The sequence below is a fragment of the Nematolebias whitei genome, chromosome 20 (genome assembly GCF_014905685.2).
Source record: "Nematolebias whitei isolate Nwh7 chromosome 20, NemWhi1, whole genome shotgun sequence".
NCBI classification, from domain to species: Eukaryota; Metazoa; Chordata; class Actinopteri; order Cyprinodontiformes; family Rivulidae; genus Nematolebias; species Nematolebias whitei.
This window is the reverse complement of record NC_056517.1, coordinates 30,454,198-30,471,468: the sequence shown is the minus strand read 5'-3', so window position 1 is coordinate 30,471,468 and position 17,271 is coordinate 30,454,198. Positions and strand designations below refer to the sequence as shown.

The 17,271-nt window shown below is 38.3% G+C and overlaps 1 protein-coding gene across 1 annotated transcript in view; it reads left to right on the top strand.

Moving 5' to 3' along the window:
- Positions 1 to 3,166: 3,166 nt before the first annotated feature.
- The window catches only part of arfgef1 (ADP-ribosylation factor guanine nucleotide-exchange factor 1 (brefeldin A-inhibited)), a 53,820-nt gene continuing 39,715 nt past the window's right edge, over positions 3,167 to 17,271 (top strand). Inside the window, 1 exon segment of the mRNA XM_037694222.1 lies at positions 3,167 to 3,495. Coding sequence (XP_037550150.1) covers positions 3,372 to 3,495 — 124 coding nt within the window. The 5' untranslated portion in view covers positions 3,167 to 3,371.

The window sequence follows — 17,271 nt, the reverse complement described above, 5'->3', positions numbered from 1 at the left end:
GTGGATGGATGGATGGATGGATGGATAGATAGATAGATAGATAGATAGATAGATAGATAGATAGATAGATAGATAGATAGATAGATAGATAGATAGATAGATAGATAGATAGATAGATAGATAGATAGATAGATAGATAGATAGTCCCTCGCATTTATCGTGGGGGATCTGTGCCCTGACAACCCATGATAACTGAAAAACCAGGAATACTAGTACAAGTAGTAAGAAAAAGTTTATTTTATATATATATATAAGGTATTTTAAACCCTTCCCACACTCTTGAAATATTCTAAACAATGTTTCTAAACGCTCTAAAAGAGCACAGAATGTCATAATTTCTTCTCCCTGACTCCTTTGCTCCTTGCCATCTGCAAGCGCTCTTGGCCACGCCCACTTCTCTGCACGGTGAACAGCTGATCAGCTGCAGCAGGAAGTTTATCCTGCAGTATGGGTTACACAAAGGTGGAGCAGATGCTAAATAATTTTAAATAATTTATTTTAAATGAAAATTCCATGCATATCGTGTGGCTCATCTATCAATCAGCCAATTGTGTGTCCTGTTGAATCTTATTTTGAAAAACCGTGATGGGAGCGAGTCCACGATAAATGAACTATATATATATATATATATATATATATATATATATATATATATATATAAACATACATAGGTTTGTCTTGCTATCTTTATGCTGACTTTGTGTTGTCTTCCATTCATTTCCATAGCTTAACCCTGAGCCTTTCCCTAAACCTAACCATTACCAGTGCATACCTAACCCTAAACCTAACCCCTAAACCACCAACGACACTTGAACCTTATAGAACCGGGCTTTGGTCCTCACAAAAAGCAGCTGGTCCTTACAAAGTACAAAGTACTAATGGTCCTCTCAAAGTAACATAAAGCACACACATAGTATAGTTTACAGTAAAAAATGAATAAACTGATGTTGCTGTCCTGACTATGGTATGGATCAATGGCAAAAAAGTATGCTTAAAATAAGGGTTTATATTTTATTACGTTAATGTCATGAACAAGAATGTACAAATTTTCATCAGTTTGTCTTGTAGTCAATAGAAATTATTTACTTTAACAGATTCCTTGATGGAATTTATTCCCAAAAAAACTGAGAAAATACACAACTCTCTTTTTTTTTTTGTATATCCTTATTTATGTTGGACAGGTTTTGACCACGTCCATGTTTGATAGTAATCATTGTTCCAGTCAGTCAAATCTAATTTCTAATGAATTATTTTAATTCTAATTGTTAAATGGTGGCTCATAGCCAGATATTATGTTTTATATTGTTATTTATAGATTTGCAGAAAGTGAAACTGCCGTGTAAGACAGTCTAAAGGGAAAGCAAACTATAAAAAACGACAAACCTGTTCTGTGGAGCTGCCTGTTTTTCTGGTTGTATTTGCAGATGGACTCTGATGATCAGGATTGTAAGAAGCTGCAAAGCAATGAGAAATCTGGATCTGGATCCTGTAGCGTAACGCACTGAGAATTAGGCTGCTGTGGAAATAAATGATTAATCCCAAACCTTGGAGTTTGTCAAGTTTGAGCAAAGTCAACCCAGCTCGAGTCAAAGTCCTACTGTAGCCCACAGTTCCACCAACAAGAATCAGTACACTCAAATGCAACATTACTGCTGAACTGAAAAAACAGGCAACAAATAAAATCCTGATTTTTGTATTGTTTGATGTATTTTTTTTTCTCATGCTAAGACCAAAGCTTCAGTATGATCTCAGCCTAAAGGGGTGAAGGCTGAAAATGGGGTTCGGCTGTATTTGTATATATTTGGAGAAAATTCACACAAATGGGAAATAATGATGAAATATTTTATTTGTAGGCACCTTTCTTGGCACTCAATGTCACCTTACATGGTCTAGCATGAAAACAGACACAATATTATATGCATAGTAAAAAAAAAAAAAAAAGGTACAAAATAGAATTTTAAAACATACAGTGCGGTTGCAGTAGGTGCACGGGGAACAAGGATTGGGTGTGTTGCTCAAAGACACCACGACAGGTGGGAATGGCTGGGGATTGAACCTGAAGCTTTCAGGTCTCGAGTTGGCTGCCATGCCTCTACTCCAATCATTCATATATCAAAAGGTTTAGCTCATCCATGAGATGGGGGCTATGCTTTTTGCTTTTGTAATTTATACCCGTTTCACATTAAACTTTATTTTCAAATACTTTCTATCATGGAAATACATTAACTTTCTTTGAAACATTTCAGCATGCTTACCGTACTCTATTTCTTTCTTCTTATGCTACCTTGAACTGCTGTTTTGCTACATATAGTTTTGTTTACGCTTGTGCTTCTTTTAGTTTTTAGCTAGCACTATGCTACTTTTGGCTTTTAGCTACAGTTTGGCTATTTTTAGCTTTTAACTAGTAAAACGCTAGCTACCCATTAGCTACTTTTAGCTGGTGTCCTGATTAAATTATCTGCATTTAGTTACTTTTAGCTACAGTTCTGCTACATTTAGCTAGTGTTTTGCTATTTTTATCAGTTAGCTAACTTTTAGCTACTTTTAGCTACCTTTCTGCTACTTTTAGCTTTTAACTTGTGTTTTGCTTCTTTTATCTGTTAGCTAAACTTTTGCTACTTTTAGCTACAGTTTTGCTACTTTTAATCAGTAAACTAACCTTTTACTACTTTTAGCTACAGTTCTGCTTCTTTTAGCTAGTGTTCTGCTTTTTCTATCTTTTAGCTAGCTTTTTGCTACTTTTAGCTTTCATGTATTCTTCTGCTACTTAAAGTTTTTAGCTTGTCTGCTACTTTTAGATTAACGCAGTTTCAGCTTATTCATTAAATTTTACCATATAACATGCACAACGTATTTTCACAAAACTGTTTAACAAATAGAAATGTTTATTTAGTTGCCTCAATTTGATTAATAAAAAACAACAAAAAAAACCAAACAAACTAGGAATGTGGTTTGATTATATGGTACATCTTCTTGCCATAACCCCTAAAGCTCATTTACTCGAACATTCAAAGTATACCATACTGTACTACACCTGAATATTAACATTTTATTTTTTATTTAATTTTATTTTTTTGTGGTGGAGGTTAAATAAGGGTAAAAGATGGAAGGGGGGATCTCCACCTCTCCCTGCCGTCCGTTTTTAAACACACGTGACGTCGCTTCCTCTCTCCAACATGGCGCAGGAGGCAGGTTGTTAACGGCGAGCTGAGGGATTTACCCCACCTTCTGTATTTATTTATGTTTGCCAGGACTGGACTCTGCGGCTGACATTTCTGAAGGAATACATCTCCATTCGAGGCGGCTGCAGCCCCCCCTCAACCCCCCTGCCTTGGGTCCGGGCAACTCCTCGCTCCAAATTCCGTCGCGACATGTATGAGGGGAAAAAGACGAAAAACATGTTCCTCACACGAGCTTTGGAAAAGATCTTGGCCGACAAGGAGGTGAAAAAGGCTCACCATTCCCAGCTGCGCAAAGCCTGCGAGGTGGCTCTGGGTGAGTTCGGTTCTTTTATCATCATCACCGGTTCTGGACTCGGGACTCATTGATTTAGACACGTCATGCACCCTTAACCTGGCAACAGTGTCGCAGTGTTGGGCAAGAAACGGTGTTTGATGAACGTTTAAAGCCGCCGTGCTGCACTGTAATCCAACAAAATGAGTGTTTTTATTGACGTGGCGTGGGTTCGTTTGAAATGATTCCGACTAAAACACGGAAATGCTGCAGGACGGGTGGGTGTTTGCCCTGACTGAGCCGAGGCTGCGAAACTAGTAGCAACGTAAAAACAGGCCGATCATCGTCCCAAAACTATTTTATTAAAAGCTATGCTTCTTCTAAACACCTGCACGAGACACACATCCCGTCTACATGATCGTCTGGTTTGAGCTACAGTCGTTTAATTCCTGGATTTATACATGTTTAACCCCTTCAGGTGAGATGTTTGCATCTCTTCCTGGAACACGGTGTTGTGTTCCTGCTTGGTCATCGCAGGGAGTCTTTGTTTCTTTTATTTCACGTATTCTTGATTTACCATTTTAATCTGTAATTACCAGGGCCTTGTTTTAGCTTTAATGTGTGGCCACGCTAGTTAGTAAGGAACATGAATACTTGACACAGTAGCACCTTTTTTTTTTATATTTAAGCTAGTCAGTTGAGCGGTTGTAGCAATTGGATTTCCGGTTACGATTTAGACAATAAAGTTTCATTCAAAGCACAACATATGGGAAACGTGCTATGCTAACTTTAAGAAATACGTTTTAGGTTTATGTGCAATAGGTAAGAGTGGAACAGATTTTGTCTTCCCGTATAAAATGTTTTTATTTTCCTTTTCGCCAAGGGCACGCCGGTTGCTTGTTCAGTTGTGGCTTTTATTTTGAAATGCGGGCTTTTGTACATCCGCTTTCATCTTCGATTAATTTTGCTAGCTTTATGAAGCTGTTAGCATGTTTAATTTGCAATTCCTATTTTTTAGGTCTTTAATGTTTTTATATATACACACACAATTTTTGACGTATTTATTTTCCATCAAAACATGGCATTTTATTATTTACAAGTGGTTTTGTACATTTCCTTGAGATTACATTTGTTGTGAATTGGTGCTATATAAATAAACTGGATTGAAAAGTTGTATTTTATTTATAGATGCAAAGTCGTTTTTTTAGTCAGTCTGCTTTGTGGCTTGCACCAAGTTGGGGCTCTTATTTTGTGACAGCAAGGGCAGTAACATGACACTGCAAGAGTGAAACAAAGAGTCCATGTTATAGCAGCCAAGCCTCCTACCTGTCCTGACAACGCTTCCATTATTCACATCCTCAGAAGATGCAAGGTTTTGCAGTTATCCAGATGGCTAAATACACCACTTGTGCGTTACTCGAGGCTTGTTTAGCTATTTTCCTAAACTAACCCACCCACGCTTGCATATTCAGGGTTATTTTTCTTTGTCCTACAGCTACAAAAATTGCTAAAGGTTTGCCTGCATTTCCTTTGCACGTGGAGACAATATGCTAATTTTTTTAAGCGTTACTCCACTGACCATTTTTTTAAGGTTAAAGACTTGGAATGGGTTTTGTTGGTTTTTTTGCAAAGCTTCTAAATTAGCCACTCTGTGTCAACTAGAAAATTAGAGCTTCTGGATGTCTGATATAAAACTGTTATGTTGTTTCATGTTTATGATGCAGCACCTTTTTTTTTTTTTTTTTACAGTTACTGTATTCATGCAAGACAAAAAAACAATATTCTGGTAAAGCTGTAACTGCAGAACCTGAGTTACGTACACAAATGTATTTGTTTGAAGCTTAGCCATATACATAGTCTGCTAAATGAGAATATCTGCAATTATCGTGCACATAAAAAAAAAAACTGGGTGACCCAGTATACTAAGTGACTTACATAATCTCCCCCAGCTCCTCAGAGTCAGAGACATGCTTTTGTCAGTCTAATTTTTGCTGCTATTGAAAATCTTCCATTTAGGCATTCGTCTGTGTAGAAACTTTTTTTTTTTTGTTGAAAACTTTTCCATCTACAAAACAAGTTGAAAAGCTCTATTTTTGCTAGATCACTCATAGCTCTCACACTGACCTTTTCTCCTGGATTATCAAAATGTCACCCTGCCGTTTCACTTGAAGTACATCCTCCTAGTTTCTTGCATTCTCCCAAGCTGCAGCAATATCAGAGTCTTTTGGATGTTTTTTTTTAACAGACACGGGGAAAGACGTATTAAACATCAACAATCTTCTTTTTTCTTCTATAGCGCTGGGTGCCTCTACATCTTAGAAACGTAGAAACCTCTGAATGCAAAGCTTTTCTTCATGATTGTTGCATGTACAATTTGTTTTTCTTCTTGAGCTATTTCAATGTTGGTTTGATCTCCCTTAACAATCAGTCAAGGAAGGAATACTGAGTTTAGATACTGTGGTGCAACCTCACTAACATTCACCTAAAATAAAAAGGGCATGTCTTTCTTATTGTACAATCCTAATTCTCTCCATAGCGCAGAAGTGGCTTGTAGATTAAAAGCTGCTGTTTTGTAGTATAGATGTCAAAAAATGTAACTCTGAGCACAGTAAAAAAAGAATAGTTCTTAAAATAAGTAACCCATTGGCAAGCTTTTCTTAGCCGTCAACCTTTCAGTGAGTCACACTACCTACTCGCTCACTGAGCAGACACTAAACAACATTGACATCCCATTAGAGTCTTCTCTACTGCCTCCTCTTCAAACACAGTATTCCAATGTAGTTTAAATCTGGTTTGGCCTACATGTTCCAGCAAAGAGAAACTCTTAAACTCTGCTAGATGCTTCAGATTTATGCCTTTAAAAAAAAAATCTGCTGTATTGTTTTGAATGAACACTATGAAACTATACAAGAACTATTGTTTTGGTATCTTGTCCCACGCTGGATCAAATGAGTTGCTGCCTGAGCGTAGGAGCTTATTGTTTCTTGGGGTCTTGTTCACAGGAAGGAAATCGATGAGCACATTCAGGTAGTCAGCCGCTGGGTTGGTGTTTATTAGATCAGAACGTTACATTGACTTGGTTGACTGATTGTTGTCCTGCTCAGGGACGTCTATCTATCGTCTTGCAAAAATATCTGTTGAAATCACAGCGACTCTTTTTTTAATTTCTTACCTATATAGTCAACTTTTTTCAAGTGTTTTGTATTCAAAGCTAATAACGCAAGTCTAAAACTTGTTTGGGACAGCTTTCCTGTTCCCCAGACTTTTTTGTTAGTTTTTTGGCTTACCTCTGATTACTATACGTGAAATAATTAACACATTAATTGCTAAGCGACTAGCTTCATTTTAATTAAATAATTTTAAAATTTGTGAGTTTTTTTGTTTCTACTAGTATGTGTATAGCAGACAGTGTAAAAGTTAAACCATGTACATAAGTAATACACTGCCTGGCCAAAAAAAAAAGTCGCCACCAAAAAAAAGGTCACACTAATATTTCGTTGGACCTCCTTCAGCTTTGATTACATCATGCATTCGCTGTGTCATTGTTTTGATAAGCTTCTGCCATGTCACAAGATCTATTTCCATCCAGTGTTGCATTAATTTTTCACCAAGATCTTGCATTGATGACTAGGCACCAGGCATGATGGGTGCATCACTTCACCAGCCTCTCTTCTTACCCTGATGCACCCATCACTCTGGAACAGGGTAAATCTGGACTCATCAGACCACATGACCTTCTTCCATTGCTCCAGAGTCCAATCTTTATGCTCCCAAGCAAATTGAAGCCTTTTATTCCAGTTAGCCTCACTGATTACTGGTTTTCTTAAGGCTACACAGCTGTTCAGTCCCAATCCCTTGAGTTCCCTTCACATTGTGCGTGTGGAAATGTTCTTACTTTCACTATTAAACACAGTCCTGAGTGCTACTGTTGTTTTTCTTCCATTTGATTTCACCAAACATTTTAAGTGATCGCCAATTACGATCATTCAGGATTTTTTTCCGGCCACATTTCTTCCTCGAAGACGATGGGTCCCCACTATCCTTCCAGTTTTTAATAATGCATTGGACAGTTCTTAACCCAATTTTAGTAGTTTCTAGATGTTTTCTCTGCTTGATGCCAATGATTTGACCCTTCTCAAACAGGCTGACATCTTTTCCATGACCACGCGATATCTTTCAACATGGTTGTTTAAGAAATGAGAAGCAACTCATTGCACCAGTTGGGGACTTGTTGCCAGCTGAAAGATAATCGCCCATACAGTAATTATCCAATAGGAGGCTCGTACCTAGGCTTTGCCAGGTGGTGACTTTTTTGGGGGGCAGGCAGTGTACATGAGTATTGAATGGCTGTTTGGCATCCTGTACCTGACACCTTTTGGGAGATTAACTCAATAACCATCTCATGACTTAAATGTTTATTTTTTTTTATTTTTTAAGCATTTAAAGTTCACTTTAGACCAAATAAACTATTTTACATAGCTTAAACATTTTAGTTTGTCACTGCATTTATAACTCTCTGTTGCTAAATGGATCTCCACCAGCAGTAAAAAAAAAAAAATTACGGTACTTGAAATAAAGCTGTAAACAAAGATCAAATCAGCAAGTGCTTGCAAGCTGTTATTGAGCACAAAACCCAAGGCCGCCTGCGTCCTCCGAGTTGGCAAAGAGAACCGTGCACCTCTGATCATTAGGAATGGTGAATGCTTCTCAATATCCAAAGTCTGTTCCCTCACGATAAGCACCAGGTTATAAATGAGCCTGTCGTTAATTGAGGTTTTGACCATGACTCCCCAAAGACGACTCGGCCTTCCGGATATGTGAAGGGCTGCAGTTGGGGGCAAGCCATGACTCTTTGTGCTTTCACTGAATAAGAAACACTAAGTGATTTGTGTAACTGGAAACCAAGCACTCATCATAACCCTGACTGAATTGTAGCAACCCACTTTTTCAATGCTGCAGAGGACCTGGCGGACATTATTGGGAGGAGAGAGTGAAAAAGGGAAGAGACGGCAGTTTTCAGTGACATTTTTGTCACTTTTGTTTCTCAGGCTGCTGTAAAGTTCACAGCACTGAATGAATTTTTCTTTTGACCTATTCTAGTATAAGAATTTGTACAAAAAATGTGACTATGTGGTGTTTGAGCAATTTAGTTTAAATGATTCAACGGCATGATTTATTTTTATACATTTGTCTTAAGCTCAGTTGGATTATCTGTTTTTGAAAAGTGATTATGTCTCAAATATAAATCCTTAAATGATAGTATCATAGTTGTACAAAAGTTTCTAGTTATACATTTGCCCTCTTAGCAGCTAAAATCGCAAATGGTTAAATAGTTTTTTTTATTTTTTACTTGGCCTTGTTTGTTTTTGCTAAATTTTATTATATCAAATGTTGAATATTCTACTGATGATGATTTAGGATAAATGCTTTCACAGTTAAGAGGTTGCTTTAAAGCAAAGGGAGAAATAAGAGCTCTACACTCTTTGCCTACCTCTCGTTTCTCAGACTAAGTGCAGACACTTGATCTGCTTTTAACTGTAAAGTTTGCAGGTAGCAAATGAGTTGGGAAGTCTTCAACATGGCAGGCCAGTTCTTGTTCTGGAAACACACCCTCACATTTTTTATTTTCTTACACTGATCTCTCCATGCATAAAACATGATTTCTCTCACTGATGCCTCTTTCAATCGTGAGAAAGGGGATAAATTAATTATGTCGCAGGCAGATCAGATGAATGAAGAGAAATCTCCTCCTCTTCTTGCATTCGGTTTCTGTTCCATGTGTTTCAGGGGCTTTATTCATAATATCTTTTATCGATCGTTCATTTGTATTCATCTCAGAACATTTGGTTGGTGCTGAGCAAATAATGCATCACAAGTATGCTAAAGGAGAGGACTGGAGGAGTTTGTTGTATGGGAGGCCTGTGAGAAAGGAGGTGATGTACTCATAAAGAATTCAAAGTTGAACTGGAACTGAAAATGCCTGGAAACTGAAAATTAAAAACTAAAATTATGAAAATTCAAAAACTGAAAATTATTCTTGTGCACCTTGTATTTTTTTTTTTTTTTGCACCTTAGTTGTTGCCTTTGTGGTCTTTTGAAAATGAACCCTTGGGGTAAAGCATGGATCGGATTAAGAACCGTGGCATCTACCGGTACTCACACCCAATGGATTGGGGTTTGTCGATCAATAGATAGCATAGTTTGCAATGTGGGCTATTTTGTTACAATTGACAATATAATTTACAATTGAATGGTTTTGTTTTGAAAGTCTTTAAACTTCTAATTAAAACCAGAAACTCATGAGAAAGTCCCACGTTATTTACAAACTAATACAGTTTTAAAATAGATAAATCTGTGTTGTTCCAAAAATGCTGCCATTCTACTTTACGTAGAGTAAAGGTAGAGATGGACTGGTTGGACAATTATTGCCAGTTTTTACAAACCGGATTCCAAAAAAGTTGGGACACTAAACAAATTGTGAATAAAAACTGAATGCAATGATGTGGAGATGGCAAATGTCAATATTTTATTCGTAATATAACATTGATGACAGATCAAAAGTTTAATCTGAGTAAATGTAACATTTTAAAGGAAAAATATGTTGATTCAAAATTTCACAGTGTCAACAAATCCCAAAAAAGTTGGGACAAGTAGCAATAAGTGGCTGGAAAAAGGAAATTGAGCATATAACTAACAGCTGGAAGACCAATTAACACTAATTAGGTCAATTGACAACATGATTGGGTATAAAAAGAGCTTCTCAGAGTGTCAGTGTCTCTCAGAAGCCAAGATGGTAAGAGGATCACCAATTCCACCATTGTTACACAGAAAGATAGTGTAGCAATACCAGAATGGTGTTACCCAGCGTAAAATAGCAAAGACCTTTAAGTTATCATCATCAACCGTGCATAACATCATCAAAAGATTCAGATAATCTGGAACACTGTTTTACGGCCTTGACCCTTACGCACAGCGTAAGGGTCAAGGCCGTAAAACTCTTCTGGATGCTCGTGATCTCTGGGCCCTTAAACGTCACTGCACCTCAAACAGGAATGCCACTGTCAAGAAAATAACAGAATGGGCTCAGGAATACTTCCAGAAAGCATTGTCAGTGAACACAATCCACCGAATCATCTGCTGTTGCCAGCTGAAACTATAGTGCAAAGAGGAAGCCATTTCTAAGCAAGCTCCACACGCTCAGACGTTTGCACTGGGCCAGGGGTCATTTAAAATGGAGTGTGGCAAAATGGAAGACTATTCTGTGGTCAGATGAGTCACGATTTGAAGTTCTTTATGGAACACTGGGACGCCATGTCATCCAGACCAGAGAGGACAAGGATAGCCCAAGTTGTTATCAACGCTCCGTTCAGAAGCCTGCATCACTGATGGTATGGGGTTGCATGAGCGCTTGTGGCATGGGCAGCTTGCATGTCTGGAAAGGCACCATTATTGCAGAGAACTATGTTCAGGTTCTAGAACAACATATGCTCCCATCTAGACGTCATCTCTTTCAGGGAAGATCCTGCATTTTTCAACACGATAATGCCAGACCACATTCTGCAGCAATCACAACATCATGGCTACGTAGGAGAAGGATCCAGGTACTGAAATGGCCAGCCTGCAGTCCAGATATTTCACCTATAGAGAACATTTGGCGCATCATAAAGAGGAAGGTGCGACAAAGAAGGCCCAAAACGATTGAACAGTTAGAGGCCTGTATTAGACATGAATGGGAGAGCATTCCTATTTCTAAACTTGAGAAACTGGTCTCCTCTGTCCCCAGACGTCTGTTGAGTGTTGTAAGAAGAAGGGGGGATGCCACACAGTGGTAAAAATGGACTTGTACCAACTTTTTTGGGATTTGTTGACGCCATGAAATTTGGAAACAGATTTTTCTCTTAAAATGATACATTCTCTCAGTTTAAACTTTTGATCTGTGATTTGTGTTCTATTCTGAATAAAATATTAGATGTTGGCACTTCCACATCATTTCATTCAGTTTTTATTCACAATTTGTTTAGTGTCCCAACTTTTTTGGAATCCGGTTTGTAAATATTTAGCACTGGCCATGCCATGCCTGATCATCCTAAGCTAATTAACAGTATTGCCACACATGTCTATTAAACAGCTCTCCCTGCAGGACTTGTGCTTTTTACCACAACACTGGTAGACCCTAAAGAAAATTGACTGGAATATTACGCATTTGTTGTGGAGTGCTTCGAGCGCTACGCATAAAAAGTGTGTCAGACGTCTTTTATTCCAAGTCCAGCGGCTGGCTTGTCACACCAACAGTCTGTCATCACTTCATCACACTCTTGAGCCACAAAGCCTGCTTTCCCTTTCATTTGTTGACCCTTACGGTTCTGTTACTACCTCCCTTGATGGCTTAAAGACGTGAAGTGACAGGGTCACTTCAACTTCCCATATCTGATGAAAGCACACGAGGCGGACAGAAGGTGTCTTGGGTATGGCTCCAAGTAATTTATGAAAATGGTTTGTTGCACAAACTGAGTGTTTCAGCTTCGTGACCACTTATATTTATAGTTTAAAGGTTTAGCAGTGGTTTTTGTGTCTGTATTTACATGTAGTATGCCAGCTCATAGCAAAGGAGCATCAGGCTTATCATGAACAAGCTGTGCAAACAGGGTTATGGGCTTTTATACCTTCTGACTTCTTATGGCAAACAAATGCAATGTTGACTGCTTGTCATCAGGAAAAAATAAAGTTTGTTTTAAAATTCACACCAGATGTCCACAAACAAGCTATGGCTGGGAATGGTAGGTCATGTAACAATGGCACCTCAACTGCACAACAAACATTGACTGTTCTTTTTGGGTCGAATGCATTTAAAACACAAAGCTAACAAAAGTCCTTACTGCTGCATTGTGTTTTACGAGTTATCACCATAGCTAGATTCCCAATTTTGCTAGAGGTATTGGGCACACAACAAATTTATGAAAGTTGCTTTTAATATAACAAGGAAGAGGAGTGACCTTTCAGTAGAAACTTAAATTACTTTTTTGACAAACACCAATAACTTAAAATACCTGCATCTAAGGTAAGAAAGAAAGGTAAAATGTTTGCACCAATTGCTCTGTTGAATTTCCACAGAAGTCTTAAGGTAAATCAGTAAAATAACTCAACTTAGATATAGCATTTCTCTTTTCTGGAGACCTTGAGCTGCTGCACATCAGACCACTCTACAATATGTCTAACAAAGGGGTACACTTCAACCAAATAAACACATTTGTTAAGGCCTCAATTCTCCTGGTTATGCTTCTTTTATATTTGTGTTTTGGAATGTAGCAGATGTAAAACAACTGAAGAGAAGTGTACGCTTCTGTTTTGATCATTTCTTGATCTTATGAACCTCTCCTTATGCTCATTCCCAGACTGACTCACCAGCTGCAGCTCATGATGCCTTCCATACTGATTACAGACCCAACGTTTGTCTTTATAAACATTAAAAACCATCCCAGCTGTTATAAGTAGGATTTTATGAGGTACAGTATTGTGGATGTTAAACTTGAAATGACAACAAAAGGGTGAAGTAAAAACCTTGGAATACTTGAAAAGCTGCTGCAAAGTCTGATTGAAGCTCTGCTCTGCTGAGGCTGTTAGAGGTCAGGGATGGTTAGAACCCGTCACTCCAGCTGAATGAGTTGAGGAGGCTTGAGTTAACATTACACATGTTGCATTTATTGTTAATTTACTCACTATCTACAGCTTGTGCAGCAAAATATAATGGCTCAGTTTCACTGAGCAGAAAGCACAACTGATGTTAGAGCAGCAAAGTGTCAAATCATTTGTCCAGAGTGGGAAATTGTTTATGGAGAATTCATTTCAGTAAAAAGCCAGCAGCTGAGTAATCAAGGCCTTACGGAGGCAAAGAGCTTCGGGACTTTTTGGCTTGAAAACGAGAACCCTGATTCAGCCTCAGGAGTGAGACTAGTGATTAGATGAGGGCTTATGTGGGCTTCAGTGGGGGACATGCAAAAACGCACATACATGCACACACAAAGCCAAGTGCACATGCGATTAGTCAGCCTGGTCAACCTCTGACATCATTTCCTTCTTCCTCACCAAATTTAATTACTGTTGTGCAAACTTTCTTTTCATCCTGGTGACAATGGAAATTTCTCAGATCTGATTTTAATCTGATGCTCTGCTGTGATCACAGCTGCTGTGTATATACTTGAAAGTGGATTGTCAGATTGCCCAACCGGTTCCTTTTTGGGGCCTTTATTACCATGTTTGTGCACATTGTACTTTTATACATTGGTCTCAAACAGTTGTTGTTCGATTAATACATCTTAAAAGAGGGGATCCTCCTTAGGATAATGGTTCCAGTCTGAAGGCACACCGTAGACCATTAAGACCACCAACGTTCGAATCTAAGTGCAGCCTGGAACCGAGGCAAATTTCAGCAGATTGCTGTGTCCAATGTAGTCTACTCCAGCCATGGGATCTATGCCCAATGCAAATGGGCTTCTAAACTTTTTGAAATGGAAATGGGACTGCAGGAGGCGGGATGGCTTTTATCGGTCTCCAGCTTCTCCTTCAGCTACTGGAAACTGAGTCGAAGAACCATCTTTAACCTCTCCTTTGTTTTTATGTGCAGAAATTGTAAAAAAAAAGATGGCATTTGCATGATTATATTGTAGATTTTTTTTACCCAACTAAAGGACAGGAAATAATTAGTATGCACCGAAACATTGCATTGTCCTCTTTTCTGCCTTTGCCCCTTCATTTCTGCTATGACACAGGAGACAAAACAATGTCTTACTTTGATGCAAAGCACTCAGTCCATTTCTAGTACTGGTAGTCTTGCAATTTGAGGACATGTTCATTTACTGCAAAGGGACAAAAATCAAAGAGCCATAAAATAACAGGTACTGTATATGGAACAGATTTTCTTTGGAAACCAGCCTGGTTCTCATCTCTGCCTTCTCCGTGTGTCCCTTTTTTGTCCTTACTCTGTCTTTACTCATCATCCCCTCCCATTGAGCTGTTTTATTGCTGCTAGCTGTGTGATGTTCTGAAAATCATCTCCAGGGAGCTGTCTGTTTACCTGGCTCCTTCCTACCAGTTTAGCATCCATGTGCAGCTGGTGTGTCCTAAAGTGATGAAATAGTAAAGCTCTCTTGAGGTTTTCTTTGTATTTGTGCATTTGAGGTAAATACAGGTGCTGTGACTGTGATACTGCTTTGGATATCCTGTCGGCAGAATATCTGGTTATTGAATTAGGGCTCATCCAGTAGCTTAAGTCAACAAGAATATGTTCCTAGATTAGTGTAGCCTGTCATTGCTTGGCTCTACCTGCTGTACACAATGTTGCTGTCTTGTTCAAATCATGATACTTTTCAGATGAGCTCAAGAGAGCAGTAAGGAGATTACAGTACAGTACTTCAAAAAGCCCACACTGTAGTAATTCACTACTTATTAATGTCATTTTGGGGATTTTACTAGAAAGCAATCGTGTATTAGTGTAATTTTAAAAAATCACACTATTTTAAGCTCTAACGCAAACACTGCGTACGAGATAATTTTTCAGTGGGGTGGTGGAGTGCACCGTCTACTTTGAGTGGGGCATTAGGAGATTGAAATAAACTAAATTCTTAAGGAATTTAAAGGCTAAACGATTGCTTTGAAAATGTTAAAGGGTAAATGAACTGTACTTTTAAAGTACCTTTTTATCTAATCAAGAAGTGCTTTACAGTACAATCAGTGCCCTCATTTACCTCCACACACACATTCATACATCATTCTTCTAGATCTCTACAAAGTTAATCTGAATCTTTAATAATAAGGGCATTAGATCACAATCATACACGGATGGGACACACATCAGAGGCAATTAGGGGTTCAGTGTCTTTCCCAGGGACTCTTCAACATGTGACTACTGGTAGAATCAAACCCCCAACTTTCCCATGAGAGGATGACTGCTCAAACTACTCAGCCACAGCTGCTTCAATTTACACTTTGTGACTGCAGTACAGTCATTTAATACATATTGCACTGAACAATATACCATATACTGGGTACATTCAGTATATCCCTGTAGATGACATATCCTGAGATATATTCATACATTAAACGGGTTCACTCATCTTTCTGGACTGTGTAATGTCGTGCTTTGACTTTAACAGAAATGTAACGTGAGACGTTATTTATCTTTGACCCATCAAAATGAATGTGGCCATTTATTTACAGAATCAAAGTTTAACATCAAACATTTACATTAATTTGGCAGGATATGAAAATAACGACATAGTCAATCAGCTTTACAACCAGGAAAACCATACGGCCATGATTTTCCGTTGCTTCACCACAGACATTAATGAAAACATCTGGATTAATTTTCTAGCAGAAAGGAGAGTTTAAAGATGGAAAATTGAGATTTATCTTACAGAGAGATGTGTGAGGGAATTTGTCTGTTTTAACCAGAACTTGCACGCTCCTTCGGAAATCAGCTTGTCCCAACAGTACACTTTTGGTGAAGGTCGACTTTTACCTTTTCTGAAGATAGATCAGTTCCGGCGTGGAGTCTCACTTCCAACCACTGTTCAGCGTCTCAGTGAGAACAGCTAAATACCTCGAGAGTCGTGCGAGGTTATCCAAACAGAAGTTATAATTCCCAAAATCGTCTCTGGTTCAGCTTGATTGGTTTAACAGCATCCTGAATGCCCGCGTTCTGCATTCAGGAACTCCCAAACTCTCTGCATTCTGGATTCCAAAACTCCTGAACTCTGAACTGCTGAATTCCAAAAACTCTTGAACTCTTGAACTGCTGCTCCATCTTCAAGACTGAGCTTACAGCAGCTTCAAGACTGAGCTGAACTCTTCACCAGAACTCTCTGTGAACTCTGTGTGAACTCTTCAACTCTCTCCTCTTGAACTAGGAAGTACCGATATTTAAATGGGCTCTACTTCCGGTTCGTTTGAGAGCCTCTGATTGGTCGATGGACCCCAACAGAGGTGTGTTTTGTGATGTAAGGTGTTATGGAAAGTCAAGGATAGAGATTAAGATTGTTTAAGAACAGACAGAAAGATTGTTGGAGAAAACCAGTCTTAGTGGCGTCTCTACTCAGGTATCTTGCTATAAAAGTTAAACATGACATTTCTTTTCAGTAAACTTTTTAGTTGACCGAAACCTGAACTCTAACACACTTACAAATTTGCTCCCTTCAAAGCAGACGATCAAGAAATTGAATCATTACTCTCTAACGTACTCTAACTTGATTTCACTTTGAATTGAGAATTAAAAATCATTACTACTGTTTAAGTAAATAAAAATGAGTAGTTCACTTCAACATGTAAACATTGTTTGAACTAACACAATTTGATTATCAAAACATTTGTAAAATAGTAATGATCATAGAGAATTGTCTTTTTCACTTGATTAATTCAAGAAAGAAAGTCTCAGGATGGGTCAAACTGTATTTCTGGATTCAAATCAATGAAATGACAGTTTCTGTCCATCTGGTCAGTTTTGACATCAGGCCTAGTCCACTACATCCCCTACCAAAAACTAAATTGCACAGCTAAGTAGGCAACAATCAATGGGTTTCATGATGTTAAAATAAAATAAGTCTGAACTATAAATGAGGCATTTTAGGCTGCACCCACACAGAAACAGCATTATAGGAACCACAAAATAGTAAATTTGGAAACCAGGTTCAAGAGTGGAAATAAAATAATCTTGAAATGTCACACTTGCTTTTGTCATGTAGAAATGCAACCTTTTGAAAACAATCGAGAGAAATGAAAATGGTTTTCGTGTACAAAAACATTTGCCTGATATTTCATGACTGTGTG